General features: G+C 47.1%; 1 protein-coding gene across 2 annotated transcripts in view; it reads left to right on the top strand.

The window, feature by feature from the left end:
- Positions 1 to 18,814, top strand: part of PFAS (phosphoribosylformylglycinamidine synthase) — a 46,769-nt gene that overhangs the window by 15,302 nt on the left and 12,653 nt on the right. For both annotated transcript variants that reach the window (XM_083581353.1, XM_083581352.1), the window contains exons 10-25: positions 121 to 252; positions 455 to 583; positions 1,747 to 1,820; positions 2,393 to 2,549; positions 3,760 to 3,821; positions 4,698 to 4,859; positions 5,398 to 5,523; positions 6,596 to 6,727; positions 6,861 to 7,091; positions 8,274 to 8,454; positions 9,667 to 9,750; positions 10,499 to 10,654; positions 11,602 to 11,721; positions 13,697 to 13,842; positions 16,082 to 16,292; positions 17,023 to 17,114. In XM_083581353.1, the coding sequence (XP_083437479.1) occupies positions 121 to 252; positions 455 to 583; positions 1,747 to 1,820; positions 2,393 to 2,549; positions 3,760 to 3,821; positions 4,698 to 4,859; positions 5,398 to 5,523; positions 6,596 to 6,727; positions 6,861 to 7,091; positions 8,274 to 8,454; positions 9,667 to 9,750; positions 10,499 to 10,654; positions 11,602 to 11,721; positions 13,697 to 13,842; positions 16,082 to 16,292; positions 17,023 to 17,114 (2,195 nt within the window). The remainder of the gene's footprint in view (positions 1 to 120; positions 253 to 454; positions 584 to 1,746; positions 1,821 to 2,392; positions 2,550 to 3,759; positions 3,822 to 4,697; positions 4,860 to 5,397; positions 5,524 to 6,595; positions 6,728 to 6,860; positions 7,092 to 8,273; positions 8,455 to 9,666; positions 9,751 to 10,498; positions 10,655 to 11,601; positions 11,722 to 13,696; positions 13,843 to 16,081; positions 16,293 to 17,022; positions 17,115 to 18,814) is intronic.

The raw sequence follows: 18,814 nt of genomic DNA, 5'->3' as shown, positions 1-18,814 counted from the left end.
CTGCCCCCTATACCCGGTGCCCCTGCCAAGGCAGCAAGGTGTACATGCACAAAGGTGATTCGAAGCAGCCCTGGGCTATGGGAGAAATCTGTCCTGTTCTTTTCCCATTCCTCTCTGCAGGATACACATTACCCTGGGAAGATCCATCTTTGCTGTATCCGGACAACTTTGCCCCGCCTGTGGAGGTTGCCATCAGAGCCAGCGATGGCGCTTCAGACTACGGCAACAAATTTGGGGAACCTGTCCTGGCAGGTGAGACTTGCGGCGTGGGTGATCTTTGGCCCCTTTCTCGCTTCCGAGGTTCAGCGTCCGGCTGGTTGGTTTGTTCCTCTCTTTGAAACCACGGCATCATTTAGCGACAACTTAGGGCAGCTGAGAGGCCAAAGCGAGGGAGAACGAGGAAGGCTGTGTGTTTGGAAATGTGAGAAAATTCCCCCCCTCACCTGTCTTCCAGGCTTTGCACGCTCTTTTGGGCTCCGTCTGGCAGATGGCGAACGGCATGAGTGGATCAAGCCTATCATGTTCAGTGGTGGGATTGGAGCGATGGAAGATGCCCACGTCCGCAAGGAAGCCCCACAGCCTGGTAATTTTTATTTAATTTAGCCTGTTTGGGAGATTGCGCTTGCTGTGATACACATGCTTCTTTAATGCATCTAAAATACACACTCTTTATTCCTTCAGCGCTAATGTTTTTGCTCATGCAAAAATGATTCAATGCTCGATTGACAATGATGAATTTACCGCTCTGTTATTACTATTAGTAGTATTTATTAAACGTATTAGTCGCTTTTTTAAAAAAAGACGTAGCTCAAAGGGACTTACAGAAAGAAAGAAACAACACATACACTTAAAAATCAGCATAAACATTTAAAACACATTCACATTTTTAAAAGGCAAAGCTAAAACTTCCTAGCTGCTGACCATTAAGAGCAAAAAGCCTGGTGGCAAAGGAATGCTTTTGCCTAGCAGCTAAAGATGGTGGTGCCAGGTGTATCGCCTTGAGGAGAGTGTTCCACAATTGGGGGGCCATCACTGAAAAGTCCAGTTCTTGTGTTCTTTGAACCTCCCATGAATGGGGCACCTGGAGAAGGGTCTCAGATGATGATGACTGCAGGAACCGGGTCAGTTCGTAATAATGAGTGCTTGCTTATTTTGCAAAAATGTGTTATGCTACCTCTGTTGAGCTTGGGGAAGTGAAAGAGTTGCTGAAGCATTTGCTGCTGTGGAAATCCCACCCTCCCATCACTTGTATTCTGATATTTTACCAGATGCTCCCAAGGAGTCATGAGGACTAGAGCCTTTTTTTTTGAAAGAAAACAAATCACAGTTGTTGAATTTTTTTTACAATAATGTTTATTAAGTTTCTAACATATTGTAGAATCAAATACAATCGAGAATAAAATAAAAAGAAAAAAAGGAAGGGGGAAAAAGACAACATAAAACAAGTACAGCAAATAACATCAAAATAAAAAAAATATAACAACTAACAAATAAACAATACAAATTGATTATTTTAAATGAACGTCCAATATCATAAACATATTGCTTGACTTCCTCTGGTCCCTTCCATCTGAATTTTCCTTGTAACTAATTGTAGCAGTTTTACAATATCACTATTCCAAAACAATATTCTAATTATAATCTAATTTATTAACTTTTCTTAATATTCTCAGAATGTTGAATTTGGACCAGATTTCTTTCTTTTCAACTGTACAATTGCGACTTAAGTTCCCATTTCCTCCTTAGGTATGAATGTCGTGAAGGTTGGAGGCCCCGTCTATCGAATTGGTGTTGGGGGAGGAGCTGCTTCCTCCATCCAGGTAAGTTGGGCGTTGCCTTCTGCTCCTCATCTTTGCAGGCAAAGGTTCGGAGATGCAGGTACCATAAGGCAAAGGTTCGGAGATGCAGGTACCTTTCAGGAGCCCTGCGCAGCAGAGATGTAGCAAGGTGGGTGTGGTTCGCCCCGGGTGTCACCTCCCGGGGGGGGGGGGTGACAAAATGCTGTGTGACACTCAACGTCTGTGAGAGATGCTGTGGCATACGCAGGCTTCCTTCTGGTGAAACTGTCCACCCACCGGCTCTACCTCAGCTGTAAAAAGCTCAATAACTTTGGCTCTACAAAAAAAGAAAAAGAAAGAAAGTCAAACCATTTTTGCAGGCAAAAAATAAATAAGTCCCTGTGTGCAGGGGGGGGGGCCGTGTTACAAGCAATTTTCTGCACCGGGTACCACGTGACCTTGCTATGCCACTGCTGGGCAGCAGGCAACGATGGCCCTGCTTATTGGCCTCATTCCTTGGCCTTCTTCTTAACTGGCGATTGCCCGTTGCCGACAAAGCTACCGCTTCCCTCTGCGAAGCCCTTCACACCTGCAAATGCTCCCCGTGTGTGCAGGTGCAAGGGGACAACGCCAGCGAACTGGATTTCGGAGCGGTGCAACGTGGCGATGCCGAGATGGAGCAGAAGATGAACCGGGTGTTGCGAGGCTGCGTGGAGAGCGGGGAAGGCAATCCCATCTGCAGCCTGCACGACCAGGGCGCTGGAGGCAACGGTGAGCGGCTTGCAGAAGGCTTTTGGGAACGTGGCTATAGTCTGAGCCGTGTGTGCTCTCCCTTTTCCCCCTCCTGAGTGGTTTGATTTGGGCCACATGCCACAGCTGAAGAGCATTTGGACCTTACGGCGAAGGGGAAACTTGCAGGATGAAGAGCAGAACGGTTTCTAGTGGTTCAGATGTACAGGATATTCCTTTGTGATGTTGGGGGACCAACCAGGGAAGGGCTGTAGCTGAGAGGTAAAACCCCCTGCTTCGCATGCAGAAGGTCGCAAGTTCAATCCCCGGCATCTCTGAGTAGGACTAGCGATGTCCCTTTGCCTGAAACCCTGGAGAGTTGTCACAACAGTTCTGAGCTAGCTAGACCAAGGATGTGACCGAGCTAGATGGATCAAAGTTTGGACTCGGCAGAAGGCAGTTTCCTGTGTCCCTACATCCCTAAATGTCCCATTTGACCACAAAGGTTATGGGATGACCTTAAGACAAACCATCCCCTATAGCATAGCCGACTTCACTATAAGAATTCTATACCTGCTTGGTACATTAACTAGCTCATTGGCCTAAGGGTTTGATTCTTGCTTTGGGTGCAAGAGGTCCTAGGGTCAAATCCTGCTTTCTGGTTTCCCACAGGTCTCTAGTTGGCCACTGTGAGAACAGAATGCTAGATTTGATTGGCTAGCAGGCTCTTCTTATGTTTACATTGCTACAAAAAAATTACGTTAACTAAGTGGCAGTAAATGATTTGTGAATAGCAATGGTTCTGTGGCCTGGATGCTCTAGGAAGAGGAAATGGAAGATGAGAAGGTAGTCTTTTGCCATCAGGGGTTCCCCCAGGGAATGAATGGCTGTGGCTGGCCATTCCCTCCACCTCCAAAGGTAGAGATGGTCAACTCTACCTGGATGGATAAGGACAATGTTCTTCAACCTTGGGTCTGCAGATGTTGTTGGACTACAATTCCTATCATTCCTGATCTTTAGTCTTATCTATCAGGGGTTGATGGCAGTTGTAGTCCAGCAGTATCTGAAGACCCAAGGTTGAAGAACATGAGATAAGAATGTTTTGAGCTGGGTGCGAACAGTAGGCCATTGACGGATGCTTTTCTGGGTGATAATAAGTTTGGAAGAATTATAGTAGCTGCTACCTTCAAGGATCTGGGGGTGTGTGTGAGAGAGAGAGGCCTCCAAAGAAACGCTTTGCTTTCTGTTTTAGGGAATGTGCTGAAGGAACTGAGTGAGCCAGCCGGGGCTGTCATCTACGCAAGCCGCTTCCAGGTCTGTTTCTCATTTATGACTTTCCTAAGACACTAAGGTGAGACGCAGGTGGCGCTGTGGGTTAAACCACAGAGCCTAGGACTTGCCGATCAGAAGGTCGGTGGTTCGAATCCCCGCAACGGGGTTAGCTCCCGTTGCTCGGTCCCAGCTCCTGCCCACCTAGCAGTTCGAAAGCACGTCATAGTGCAAGTAGATAAATAGATACCGCTCCGGCGGGAAGGTAAACGGCGTTTCCGTGTGCTGCTCTGGTTCGCCAGAAGTGGCTTAGTCATGCTGGCCACATGACTCGGAAGCTGTACACCGGCTCCCTCGGCCAATAAAGCGAGATGAGCGCCGCAACCCCAGAGTCGGTCACGACGGGACCTAATGGTCAGGGGTCCCTTTACCTTTACCTTTACCTTACAGACACCAAGCTCTTTGTCTTCTGATCTACTGTCCTTTATATCTATTGATTACTTTCCCATAGATGTTTCTCTGTTCCTAAATGCACGGAGCAGGGAGCAGTAGATTTAAAAACAAACCCATGCAAACAAAAATCTGGAAAAATCCCAGATCTGGGTGGAGAACCTCAGACCTGAAGGCTAGAGGTGGCCCTCCAGATATAATTGTCTGGGCTGCATCCTCTCTTTCCCACCCAGTGCGTCTGGCTTAGCACCCTTCTTGAGTGTTTTTGCCTGGCTGGAATGTACCCTTGAACTCTTACAGCATATATAAAAACATAGTAAAACATCAAGCTTCCTGATACAGGATTGCCTAAAAGTTATGTAGCTCTTTATCTCCTTGGCATTTGAAGAGAGGGTGCCACCGCCGAGAAGCCCCTCTGCCTTCTCCGTCAGTTCTTCGTCACTCAGTTTCTATCTTTCTTCCTTTTCCCAGCTAGGAGATCCCACGCTGAGCGTTCTGGAGATCTGGGGTGCTGAGTACCAAGAATCCAATGCCCTCTTGCTACGCCCGCGCAACGCAGATTTCCTGCGACGCCTTGCCCGCCGTGAGAGGTGCCCTGTCGACTTCGTGGGCAAGATCAGTGGCGATGGACGGGTAAGACAGCAGGAGCAAGGGAAGGGGTGGAGAGAATGGCTGAAACAAACCATGCAGACTGCCTTGATGTGGGAAGGCTTGTGCAGAAAACCACAGGCGTTATTTGGACATAAAAATAAACTACACTAGCGGCCAAAATTGTGGAAACCTTTTGGAAAAAGTTTGTTTCTGAGGTTTGATGGCTCATAACACCACTTTTTTTTTTTAGTAATGCCATAAAATTATATATCAATGGAAAGATAATTTAATGAAGAATGCAATGCGACAAGGTTTGTTCCATTATCTGTATTCTATCAAAAGTTATAGCCAAATAACCAGAAAAGGGAAGCACAACTAGATTTTAGGAGTGTAAACCTTCACTGCGATGGTCTGTTTTCTGCTCCTGGTGTGGGGCAGAGGTTGTTCGTCCTGGGAAACTGGGGAGAGGTTAAAGTTGAGAGCCAAAATCCAAGAAGGGAGAGAAGAGATTGGGATGGTTTGAAGGCTGAACAGTTTGGGAAGCGGGTGGTCTGTAAAAGTGACTCCTCTTCCTCGACAGATCGTGCTAGTTGACGACACAAAGGTCCCGGCGAGCGACGTGGAGCTGGAGAAGGGGCAGGTTGGAGGAAGAGCCACTCCTGTGAACTTGATGCTGGAATGGGTCCTTGGCAAGATGCCACGCAAGGTATGGCACACCTATGTGTGTGTGTGTTCCCTCCCCCTGCCCTGCCACCCTCAAAGAAAAGTCTTGGTAAAACATCTGCTTAAAGGTGTCCCAGTAGACCAAGGGTGGAAGAACCTGTGGCCTTCCAGACGTTGGACTACAGCTCCCATCTTCCCTGACCACTGGCCAGGCTGCCTGGGGACTGATGGGAGTCAGAGTCCAAAGACATCTGGATGGCCACAAGTTGCCCCCCCCCCTGCAGTAGATCTTGATGCTTTGAATCTGTGATACTATTACTGTTTATTAAAGTTGTATACCGCCCTTCATTCGTAGATCTCAGGGTGGTTCACAGCATAAAAATGTGAGCCAAAATACAAAATACCGTATTTTTCGCTCCATAAGACACACCAGACCACAAGACGCACCTAGTTTTTGGAGGAGGAAAACAAGAAAAAATATATTCTGAATCTCAGAAGCCAGAACAGCTAGAGGGATTGCTGCGCAGTGAAAGCAGCAATCCCTCTTGCTGTTCTGGCTTCTGTGATAGCTGCGCAGCCTGCATTCGCTCCATAAGACGCACACACATTTCCCCTTTTTAGGAGGGAAAAAGTGAGTCTTATAGAGCAAAAAATACGGTGCATAGTACAAAGGAAAAGGAAAACAAACCAATCCCTCTCCCACAAACACATTTCAAAAGCTATAGAATGTTAATCAGCCAAATGCCTGGTTGAAGAGAAATGTTTTTTGCCTGGCGCCTAAAGATTTATAGTGAGCCGCCACAGAAAAAGCCCGTTCTCGTGTCGCCACCCTCCCATCCCTTCTCTAAAATGCTCTGGCTTGGATTCCAATATCCTGTGTCCATTATTGTTTATTCCTTCAGCTGGTTAGGATCTGTCCCTTTTATACTTATTGGACGAATATTTTCAGGAACTTTGTTCTTTTATATTTGATATAGAGTTGTTGTTTTTATTTAAAAAATGCATTCTCAAGCCATTTTACGTTTTGCGGATCTGTCAGTTGCTTTGAGGCATTTTCTTAGTGATGAGTACATGTCATAAATGAACAAACAATGATGATGATTTCTGCCAACCAGGAATTTGTTTTGAATCGTGTCCACCGAGACCTCAGGCCTCTGTCTCTTCCCCGTGGCCTCAGCGTGTCAGACGCCCTCCAGCGTGTTCTCAGGCTCCCGTCCGTGGCAAGCAAGCGCTACTTGACCAACAAGGTAAATGCCTCACAGATTTGCGCCTCTGGGTTCTTTTAACCCAGCCATCTTTTTTTGAAATGGAGGGAAGGTATATTTGCTGCTGATTTGATTTTCTCCTCTTTCTCCCGCTGCCCTTCTCCCTCTGGTGCAGGTCGATCGCTCGGTGACGGGCCTGGTGGCTCAACAACAGTGCGTTGGCCCCCTTCACACCCCACTGGCGGACGTCGCTGTGGTGGCCCTCTCCCCCTTTGAGACGGTGGGAGGAGCCACGGCCATTGGGGAGCAGCCTATCAAAGGGCTCATTGACCCCGCAGCCGGTGCCCGATTGTCTGTGGCAGAGGCCCTCACCAATTTGGTCTTCGCTCGGGTCACTGACCTTAAGGTGAGCCAGTCCGCACCCTACCCCACCCCCAACATTTTTCCTTCTTGCCTTAATACAGTGGTACCTCAGGTTACAGACGCTTCAGGTTACAGATGCTTCAGGTTACAGACTCCACTAATCCAGAAATATCACCTCAGGTTAAGAACTTTGCTTCAGGATGAGAACAGAATCGCGCGGCAGCAGCGGGAGGCCCCATTAGCTAAAGTGGTGCTTCAGGTTAAGAACAGTTTCAGGTTAAGAACGGACTTCTGGAACGAATTAAGTTCTTAACCTGAGGTACCACTGTATCTCAGTTTTCCCTCCTCCCAGTTTATCCAAGGTGGACTAGGCTGAGAGAGGGTGTCTAGCTTTTCACTCTGCAAAGGTCTTCTCAATGCCCTCATTTTACTAGAAGCTGTGGCATTTTGTAGTGTTTTCGGTTTTAAGAAAGGCTGCTTTCATTATATAATTTTGTGCAATAACCAACATGACTGCTGATTGGTTTTCTTTACTACTTATCATATTACTTTATTTTATGTTGCACAGTAGCCTAAAGGGGCCAGGAAATGTTAATATCTGTTAAATTAGCCAACCTGAGGCCCTGCAAATGTTTTGCGCTGCAACTCCCATTCACGCCATACTGGCTGGGAGTTGTAGTCTCCAACATCTCAGGAGAGTGGGCAGTCGGGCAGGTTGGCAAAGACTGTGTTAAATCTGAATAATACACAAACTTTCAGATAATGGGTTGCCTCTGATTGGGCTGGGTAATATATCAACATATCGTCCCAAACCGGTTTGAAGTCCATATCAAGTTTCATAATTTTTGCACTGGCAATATATCGTGAATCGTGATGTGTGTGTTATGCAAACATTTTTAAAAGGGGGAAACCGTGAAGCCAGCCATTGCCTCTATGTAGCTCCATCCTTATTTCAGACATGGTGATATATCGGTATATCGTGTTTAGCTTGGTGACATATCACAATGTTGAAAACCAGATATCGCCCAGCCCTAGTCTCTGATCATATTCTGTGTAGATCACACACTGAAATCAACGCATTTCTCTTATGAAACCTCTAAGCGTTTTAAATATAAAACATTAATTTGTGTGCTAGAGTTGGAGGCTAGCCGTACGGGCAACCGCCTCCTTCCAACGGTTGCCTAACCTCTCTGTATATGTGGTGGCGACATTTGTGTCCTTCCAGGATGTGAAATGCAGCGGGAATTGGATGTGGGCAGCCAAGTTGCCTGGCGAAGGGGCTGCCTTGGCGGAGGCCTGCAGGGCCATGTGCTCTGTGATGGGTGAGCTGGGCGTGGCTGTGGACGGCGGCAAGGACTCCCTCAGCATGGCAGCCCGCGTTGGCACGGAGACCGTTAAGGCACCTGGTGAGGAACAGAAAAGCTTCTGCCAAGGGATAGGGTGGTTGCCCCCTTCCTCCAAAATAAAAATGCTCTCCTCAAGTTTGGAGGGTTATTTTATCTGAGGCTTGTTTTGTCCCCTCTCTTTTTTTTTTTTTTTTCATTTTCAACTCCTCCCTTGCCCTTTTCATATTTTTGCTGCCTTTCCAAGCCATCTCTGCTACTTATTTTGGAAAGACCGGCTTCTGATAGGCATTCAGACAACTTTTAAGATATTGTAACCAAATTTTGCCAGATGGTTCCTGAGCTCAAGGAACAGGTATTCATCAGTGTTTGGATAAAATTGCAAGCCCTTTTGAGTAAAAGTAGTGAACTTGACATTTTGAAACTGCACCAGTTTTAACTGCTGACTTCAAAACTGCAGATTTTTTTTAAAAAAAATCTTAGCACTTCTGAGCAATGCCAGGTATGAGGTTGCTAGTGTGCTTACGCGATACACACACACACACACACACACACACACACACACACAGTGGTACCTCGGGTTACATACGCTTCAGGTTACAGACTCCACTAACCCAGAAATAGTGCTTCAGGTTAAGAACTTTGCTTCAGGATGAGAACAGAAATCGTGCTCCGGCGGCAGCAGGTGGCCCCATTAGCTAAAGTGGTGCTTCAGGTTAATAATAGTTTCAGGTTAAGAATGGACCTCCGGAATGAATTAACCCGAGGTACCACTGTGTGTGTGTGTGTGTGTGTGTGTGTGTGTGTGCTTCACATATGTGCACAGATGCACAAACATTTTCCAAATCAACTGAATGTGGATTATAACTTTAGAGCCATAAACCCAAGTCTGCAGAAACACTTTTGAAAGGGAGAGAAAAAGGTTAGGCTCTAGCTTTGTCTAGTCTCCCGGGAAATAGATCTCCTTGCTCCTTGGGCTGATGGGACATTCTGTCAAAAACACAGGAGCTAGAGGCAGCTTCTAAGTTTTCCCTGTGGTTGCACCTTGTCAAACAAGCTCAGAAAAATCCCCTGTGATGGCTTGACTTTTGGTCCCCCAGGACAGGGAGAAAAAGGGTGTTATTACTTCCTAACAAGCTGTTTCCCAGGCACCTTGTAGCTTGACTACAGGCGACTTTGGATGTTTTCCTAGCTCTCAATAAATGTGCTTTAACACACTGCATATTTTCTCCATTTCCAACTCTTCCCCCTCCACCTTTATGCTCCTTTTCCCAGGGACACTTGTCATCTCAGCTTATGCTGTCTGTCCAGATATCACTGCTACGGTCACCCCTGACCTCAAATGTCCAGATGGAAAAGGTAAAGTCAAGAGCTGATGAGAATAGCATCTTTCTGCCACACTCGCCATCTTCTCCTACCTCACCACTGTGGCACATCACACCCTTTGAGAGCCACTGCTTTAGGGAATGACTTGTAGAATATTTGCTAATATGGTAGAACCTTGATTCTCGAACGGCTTAGTTGACAGACAAATCAGCTCCCAAATGCCGAAAACCCGGAAGTAAGTGTTCTGGTTTTTGAACATTTTTCGGAAGCCAAACATTTGACGCAGCTTCCTCTTGAGTGCAGGAAGCTCATGTTGCCAACTGAAAGCTGCGCCTTGGTTTTCAAACGGTTTCAGGAGTCGAACGAACTGCAGTGTTTTGTCTATTTTAGCTATTCCAGAGGGTGTGATGTCAAGCATCTAGTGTAAAATTTTGGGCTTCTTTTCCATTCCGTTGCAATTACTACTTAAGATCAGATATGAGACCAATTCTTTTGGCAACGGATCTACATTGGCATAATCAAAAATATTCAGTAACATCCCGTTCAGACAAGAAGCAATGGCTTCTTTAGTAGTATTTAGCATATCTGTCAAAATCAAATTCCAAAAACACTGCACCAACTTGCCTTCCCACCATAAAGGATAGTATGGACTAAGTGCTGACAACAATTAGATCTCTTCCCCCCCCCCCCGAACCCTTTTTGTAGGTGATTTGCAGGGGAGAGAGAAAAAAGCAAGACAGTCATTTTGTCCTCTTCGCTGATTTCTTGGGCATTTTTTCAGGGACCCTTCTTCACGTGGCAATCTGTCCTGATCGGCACCGCCTGGGGGGCAGCGCTCTGGCCCAGTGCTTCTCTCAGCTGGGGGACGTTTCGCCAGACCTGGATAACCCCAGCACCCTTGTTTCCTGCTTCCAAGTCACCCAGAGTCTGCTACAAGGTAAGCATGCGTTGAATGAGGACGGGGTCACCCCTGGCCTGCCCACCCCCACCCCCAGACCCAGCGCTGCTGGTCCCAGTCCCTGGTACGACATACCTAAATATTTGCTTATAATTCCCCATTGGGTAAAGGCACTCTAAACACACCTAAATGAAAGGCAAGCACTCCACCTCTGAGCCATGGCAGAAGGCAGGAGGAAGGTGGAAAGAAGAAGCAGGTCCCTTATACTTCTGTGATGGGAAAGAGGATCTGGGAGGGCAACCTTGTGCATCAAGGTAATCTGAATTCTGCACCAAAGAAAAAGGAATACTCTGTGACCTGGGTAAACTGAGCACAGGTGCATGTATGTGCTTATTAATGTATTTTTAATCTTTTGTTGGACGCTGCCCAGAGTGGCTGGAAAAACGCAGCCAGATGGGCAGGGTATAAATAATAAATTATTTTTATTATTTTGCATAATTAATCCTGCTTCTGTTTGCCATAAGGAAGGGGCAATTTGTAGAATTTGTACTGTTAAAACGGAAAGGGGGTCAAACCATCACAAGAGGTTTTGATATTTTGGGAGGTTAAATAGTTACAATGGAATTGTCTTGGGGGTAGGGTGCACATTTTTATTTTTATTTTTGTTTTGTTTTTTAATTACTTTGTCAAAAATAAAAATAAAAGGAAGGGGTAACAAGTTTTGCAGGGCTATGAAGTAAAGCTCTTTGACTTCTACAGATCCCGCTCTGACCTCGCCTAGCGTTGTGTACAAGCCAGCTTCCTATCCATACTAGAAACATGCTTTTCAAATTAAATAAAAGATGAGGTTCTCAGGATTGCAGAAACTGCTGCTCCAGTAGCAAAGTCTCTCTTCTGTGTGTTTTTTTAAAAAGCTGAGGACAGTACTTGGTCACACAGACAATTTTCTTCTGCCACACAGACAAATTTCTTTCTCTCTCCCACAGACGCAGTGATTTCCGCAGGGCATGACGTGAGCGATGGCGGCCTCTTGACTTGCATGCTAGAAATGGCCTTTGCCGGGAACTGTGGTGCCCACATTGAACTGGGGGCGCCTGGAGTCAATGGTCAGTGAGTTAGGGAGAAGAGGCGTTGTGGCCTGGGAGTTTGAGGGTGGCACTGACCTTGGGTTGCTGTCAGAGATTGGCTGATTTGGAACAACATATGCAGTGGGGGGGAGAGCGAAGCCAAAGGGAAGCCCTTGGCAAATGAATGTGCAGGGCAGGGGTAGCTGGGATAGTGCCTTGAGATCAAAGCATGAGCGGGAGAGTTGGTCAGGGGTAGAAAAGAAGGATGCTTTTGAATTATGGTGCTGGAGGAGACTCTTGAGAGTCCCATGGACTGCAAGAAGATCAAACCTATCCATTCTGAAGGAAATTAGCCCTGAGTGCTCACTAGAAGGACAGATCGTGAAGCTGAGGTTCCAATACTTTGGCCACCTCATGAGAAGAGAAGACTCCCTGGGAAAGACCCTGATGCTGGGAAAGATGGAGGGCACAAGGAGAAGGGGACGACAAAGGACGAGATGGTTGGACAGTGTTCTCGAAGCTACCAGCATGAGTTTGACCAAACTGCGGGAGGCAGTGGAAGACAGGAGTGCCTGGCGTGCTCTGGTCCATGGGGTCACAAAGAGTCGGACACGAATAAACAACAACAACAAAGCAGGGCATGGAGAATGTTGGGCGGAGAAGGATGAAAAGGTTTCCTTGACCTGGATCTGAGAATGCAGTGGCAGCTGCTGTCCATTGGGTCTGATGGGGTGGAAAGCTGGGAGCTGACAGTAGGTGGCGCCAGAGCCCAGAGCAGGCAGAGCCAATTCTGTTCCCATCTGCCTCCCTGTTGAGTTCTGCAAGAAGCAACACTAAGACAAAGGAGGAGGCACTGGTAGTCATTGCAGGCCATAAGTGTAGCAGCAATTGGCATTCAGAGAGGCCTTGGAACCTGGAAGTGGTATATACCAGCCATCCTGACTAGCCGTCACCGGTAGCCTTATGCTCCCTGAAATTTACAAAACTCATTTTGTAAAAGCCATCTGAATTGATGGCTAGTGCCACTTCTTGTGGCGATAGTGAATTACGTCCTTTGGCTATCAGAGCTCTGGCCCAAGACATCTTTGATGCCTAGGGCAAAGGACAAGATGGCGACCCCTTCCACGTTCAAAAAGACCGAGAGCTGACTCAGACTTCCAGCAACAAGAGAGCAGCACCACACCTGAGGGTTGCTGGCTGGGTTAGAGGGTACAATGCTCTCCCGCTTCTGAGGGGGAACAGCCAATGAGGTGCTGCTGCCACCCCTCAGTTTCTGCCGCCTGAGGCGGTTTCCTCCCTCTGTCCTATAGTCGCGCCGGCCCTATTGACTAGGCATTGTGTGAAGAAGTCCCTTCTGAATCTTCCAGCGTTCAGCTCTTGTAAGGATGCTGCCAGCAGCTCCCGGCTGGTTGCCCAGGAAAGTATAAAGACAAGGAAAAGTTTCTTACAGTCCATTTTTTTATTTCAATCTTTACAGAGAGAGATTATAGAATCCAGCCTCTTGGATAATGGCATTGTCCTGAGTGAATCTCTATCTCCCCATCTCTCCCACCTCCTCTTTCACCATCATAATCATCACCTCTACGGGTGCCTCTGTTTTTGAGCTCTTTGCTCTCCTACTTTTAAGGCTCGCCGGGTTCTGGGCGATGGAGGGTCTGGAATGCTTTCTAATGACAACGTGTCAGCCAGGTGTTGCTCTGGCTCTCCCTTGATTTCCCAGCTTTCCTCCTCATTTGCCTCTGAGCTGCGGCCTTCCTCAAACCCCTGCTGTAAATCTATACTGTCTTCCTCTTCCTCCTCCCTGGAAGGGTTAGGATGGGGAGGCAGTCTCCACCATTCCTCCTGTGCCCAGTCCCTGACAGTTCCATTGTCCTCTATAATGTCCTGGCCTCTTTACTTGCCTTCCCCCCCTTAAATTAACTAGCACCCTTCCCTGCAACCTTCCCTTGTTGTTTCGCTTGTCCTTTTCCAGTTCCCTCACCCTAACACAGCCGCGCTTCCTCTCTTCCCTTAGCCCTTGATGTTCTCTTTGCTGAGGAACCAGGCCTGGTGCTGGAGGTGCCCCGTGCGGCGGCGGCCGACGTCTGCCAACGGTACCGGCGGGCTGGTGTGCGGTGCGTGCCAGTCGGGCATTCAGGTCCCCGGGGCCCTAATGCTATGGTGAGTGTGGACGTGAGCCCTGGGGGGCAGCAGTGGGGCTGGTGGGGGAAGAATTGCTTAAAGGGTTGCTGTTAGAGATTATTTCCAGGCCGCCTTTCAACCAAGAAAGACCCTCCGAGGCAGCTTACAAAGGATACCACACAAACACAACTTCCGAGTAAAAAAACCAAACAAACCCTTTCTAGTTATTTATTGCATTTATATCCAACCCCTTTTCTCTGAGGAGGTGGTGTGTGTGGTTCTTCCCCTCTTCCTCCTTTTATCTGCACAACACGCCTGTGAGGTAGGCTAGGCTGAGAGGCAGTAGCTGGCCCAAGGTCACCCAGTGAGCTTCATGGTTAAACTATGGAACTCACTCCCACAGGAAACAGTGATGGCCACCAACTTGGATGGTGTGTGTGTGTGTATGTGTGAGTATATATATATATATATATATATATATATATATATATATGTATATATGTATATGTGTGTGTGTGTATCTGTAAATTTTTATTAACTTTTCTGTTTTACAATTTAGAATATGCATTTAGACAACCTTAACATATCAATAACTTCCCTTCTTCTCTTTCCATGGTTGATTTTGCATGCCATAAATCCCTGCATATTTTATATAAACTAGACCATTCAGTATTCCGTTATTACTTCCATCAAAACTTATTTACACTATTGAATTTATCCTAATGCTGCCAACGTTTTCAAGTGTACACAATTCCCCCCATATATTCAATAAACATTTTCCATTCTTCTTTAAACGTATGTTCTTTTTGTTCTCTTATTCTATAAGTTAGATCAGCAAGCTACACGTATTCGATCAGTTTAAGCTGCCATTCTTCTTTAGCTGGGACCTCGCTCATTTTCCATTTTGGGGCTAACAAAACACAGGCCGCAGTAGTGGCATACATAAATAGCCTTTCTTGACACCTGGGAATTTCCATCTGAATCATCGCCAACAAAAAGGACTCTGGTGTTTTTTGGGGGGGAAAGGTGCTTTTAAACATTTCCCCCCCAATTCATTATACAGTGGTACCTTGGGTTACAGATGCTTCAGGTTACAGACTCCGCTAACTCAGAAATAGTACCTCAGGTTAAGAACTTTGCTTCAGGATGAGAACAGAAATTGTGGCAGCGGGAAGCCCCATTAGCTAAAGTGGTGCTTCAGGTTAAGAACAGTTTCAGGTTAAGAACGGACCTCCAGAACGAATTAAGTTTTTAGCCTGAAGTACCACTGTAAATTATTTCCCAATACTCTTTTACCCTTTCACAGGTCCACCACATACGAAGCGTTCTTCCACCTTGGATTCTATCCAACTTGGATAATTTTAGAAGGGAATTAGACAAATTCACGGAGGAGAGGGCAATTGATGGGCCACTAGTCACAATGGCTAGGCTCTGCCCGCAACAGTTGGAGGCAGCCGTGCTTCTGAATACCAGTTGCTGGAAACCACAGCAGGGGAGAGGGATCTTGCATTCGAATCCTGCTTGTTGGTTTCCTGCAGGCATGCTGTGAAAGCTCCTGCAGCATGCTTGGCTTGATGGGCCCTTGGCCTGATTCAGGAGACTCCTCTTGTGTTCATGGCCAAGCAGGGACTTGGTCTTCCCACTTACTCCCCTCTTTATTTTTTAGATTTGCATTTTATTTATTTGTTAACATTCTTACATTACATCGGTAAACGTTGTCATATTACATTACAGCACTTACTACAATATAATTTCCAACATGTATACAAAAATTATATACAAATTTTATATACCTAGAAAGAAAATGAAAAAAAGAACAAAGAGAAAAAACAAAAACAATTCCCCCCCAATCATATACATACCAACACACTAGACTTCCTGTCTATCCCGTTGTATATTCCTTTTTTACAAATGAATGTACTCTTATTATTGTATATTTCTTTGCAGTTTATCTAATACATTCCTATATCAATATGTGCTCTTAGTCTTATTTCTCAACTCAGTCTCACTCCAACGTCAATCAAATGCCAGCATAGATAGCGAACCTTTACTGTATTTTTGAACATATGTTTTATATCTATCCCATTTTCCCATAAATTTTTGTTTTGAATTGCCTCTCAGGGTGTTTGTTAACTGCGCCATTTCAGCAAATTCTTGTAGCTTGTAATGCCAGTCCACTTACTCCCCTCTTTACGGTTTTTCCATCTCCCACTGCCAATGCCCCCTGCTTTTTGTTGTTGTTGTTGCTAATTTGCTGCCTTGTTGTGACGCTTTGCAGATCCAGGTCACCGTGAACGGCCAGGAAGTGTTGGCGGAAAAAGTGTCCACCTTGCGCGGCTGGTGGGAAGACACGAGCTTCCAGCTGGAGAGGCTGCAAGCCAACCCAGACTGTGTGGCCCAAGAAGAGGCAGGGCTGACCAAGCGCACGGAGCCCAGCTACACCCTGACCTTTAACCCCCAGGAAGAACTTCCCCTGCTGCAGGAAATGGGTATGGGGCAGACCAGGGCCAAGAAGAGGGGTGGGGAAAGGGGGAGACCGCCTGGTACCTGAGTAAAGGTTGTCGACACATTGAAAGGAAGGAGCCTCACTTACCTAGGAAAAATGAACTTCAGTTGGTCTACCCTGAGTTGGGCTAGCGCTAGATACCTTCCTGAGAAAAAGGAAATAGAGCTGTTGCCTGACCTCTTGGCAGATTAATTTTAGCAAATTAATTGATTGCATTTGCATTTGGGTAAAAACAGTGGCGATGAAGTGAGAAGTGTATACTTTATTAGCTTTGGACAACACATGCATGAGCCCCTGTAGCCATGATCTTAGGAGAGACATCCTTTTGCGAGAGGAAATGGGGGATTCATCTTCTGAGATGTGATACAGTCAAACCTCGGTTGTCAAATGTAATCTGTTCCGGAAGTCCATTTGGCTTCCAAAATGTTCGAAAACCGGAGCGTTTACTTCCGGGTTTTCGGCATTTGGGAGCCGAAGCGTTCCAAAACAGAGCCGTTTGGGAGCCAAGGTTTGACTGTACCTGTATTAAAAATTATGTTTTAAAAAACCCCTGCCCACTTAATCAAGAACACTTTTTGAGTTGACTTAAGCAGTAAGGCCACTTTTTTTAGTTGACTTTATTTTGAATTGTGAAATCGATTAATTGTTCATGGTAAAACCTTGCAGCCTAATCGTGAAGGGATGACAACAAACCGTGCTTCTCTTTCCCACAGCCCTTCCTGCCCCCCGCGTCGCCATCCTTCGTGAAGAAGGGAGTAACGGGGACCGTGAAATGGTGGCGGCACTCCTCATGGGTGGCTTCCAGGTGAGCAGACCAATGTGGGTTTAGTGAAGGCATCGCCCACAAGTGCTTTGAGATGAAGATCTCTAACCTAATAATGTCAGGAGAGCCCTGCAGGATCAGGCCCCAGGTCCAATTTCTCCAGCAGTCACAGCAGCCAAGCAGATGTACTCTCCCCTCTTGTGATGGCACTCAGAGGCATAAAATGATCTCTGGCACTGGAGGTGGATCTCGGCCATTGACAAGTGGAATAACTGTGTCTTAGTTCAGCTGAAGTGAAGGCACGAGTCAGGTGTTGGTCATCAGGTGAGCTGTGCGTAAGCAAGCTGCCAGCTAGCTCTGCGGAGGCTCTTTTTATTAGCACAATATGCAAAACCAGTCAAATACATTTTGGACTGTGACCTTTACACATCTTACAATCCCGAGATCAAGGGGTGGTACAAGGTTATTTTGGCACCTGTTTCCACTGCGTCACTTTCCCCTTGCACAATGTTTAATCGAAAGAGACAAAGGTCACAGACAGGGCACATCAGACTACTAAGAGAGCAAAAGGTTAGATAGAGGGCATGATGTTCAGACAGCTGAGGCCTGTCTGCGGGTGGAAGTGTGCTCCACACCTGGCGATCATTCCTTCATTCAGCGGTCGGCAAACTAAGGTCCTCGGGACAGATCAGGCCCCCCTGGGTCCTGCATCTGGCCCGTGCTGCGAAGCCAGAACCCGCTGTGAAGCCGAGACTCCCGGTGATGGCAACGGAAGGAAAAGGCCGAGTGGTGGTGGTGGCTCTGCCAATCAAACGCCATGCCTGGTTAACTCAGTAGTGTTTGATTGGCAGAGATGTCCTCATGCTGCCCTGAGGTAAACCAGGCGTGGTGTTTGATTGGCAGAGCCACCACCACCACTCGGCCTTTTCCTTCCGTCGCCGCCACCACCCTGGTGCTCCTGTGGGCCAGAGAGCGGAGCGGACGAGCTCACTCTGCCTACCCACAAGAAGCAGCAGCTGTGGCGGTAGCCCCTGGGCAGGTAAGTGCAGCGGGTGGGGGTGGGGAGGAGGACTACTTGCCTCCCCCAGTGCCGCTTCTCCAGCCCAACACAAGGTCTGAGGGACAGTGGACCGGCCTGCTGCTAAATTTGTTTGCTGACCCCTGTCTTAGTTATTTATTACACTTAACATACAGTGGTACCTCTGGATACGAACGGGATCCGTTCCGGATCCCCGTTCGCATCCTGAAGTGAACACGATCCGTGTTTGCGGGTCATGATTCACCGCTTCCGCGCATGCGCGTGACGTCATTTTGACCGTCTGCGCATGCGCGAACGGCAAAACCTGGAAGTAACACTCTGTTACTTCCGGGTCGCCGCGGAGCGCAACTGAAAGCACTCAACCTGAAGCAACTACAACCCGAGGTATGACTGTACCATATTTTCCTCTGAGGAGCTCAAGATTTGTATTCGGGGTTCTCCTCTTTCCTCATTTTATCCTCACAACAAACCCTGTGAGGCAGGTTAGGCTGAGTGACCAGGCAGAGTGTGAGCTTCATGGCTGAGTGAGGATTTGAACCCTGGTCTCCCAGGTCGTAGCCTGGCACTATGCCACACAACATGGAGTAGGTTCATTGAGATTAATGGATGTAAGTCATTTCAGCGGGTCTCCCCTCAGTAGGACTTTAACATTGGATGTCACCGAAAAACTGAAGGAACAGGAACCTCATGCAAGGAGTTGGAT

The sequence above is a fragment of the Podarcis filfolensis genome (assembly GCF_964270895.1).
Source record: "Podarcis filfolensis genome assembly, chromosome: 13".
Lineage (NCBI taxonomy): Eukaryota > Metazoa > Chordata > Lepidosauria > Squamata > Lacertidae > Podarcis > Podarcis filfolensis.
Note: the sequence above shows the minus strand (reverse complement) of the source record. Positions and strands in the feature narration are given on the sequence as shown.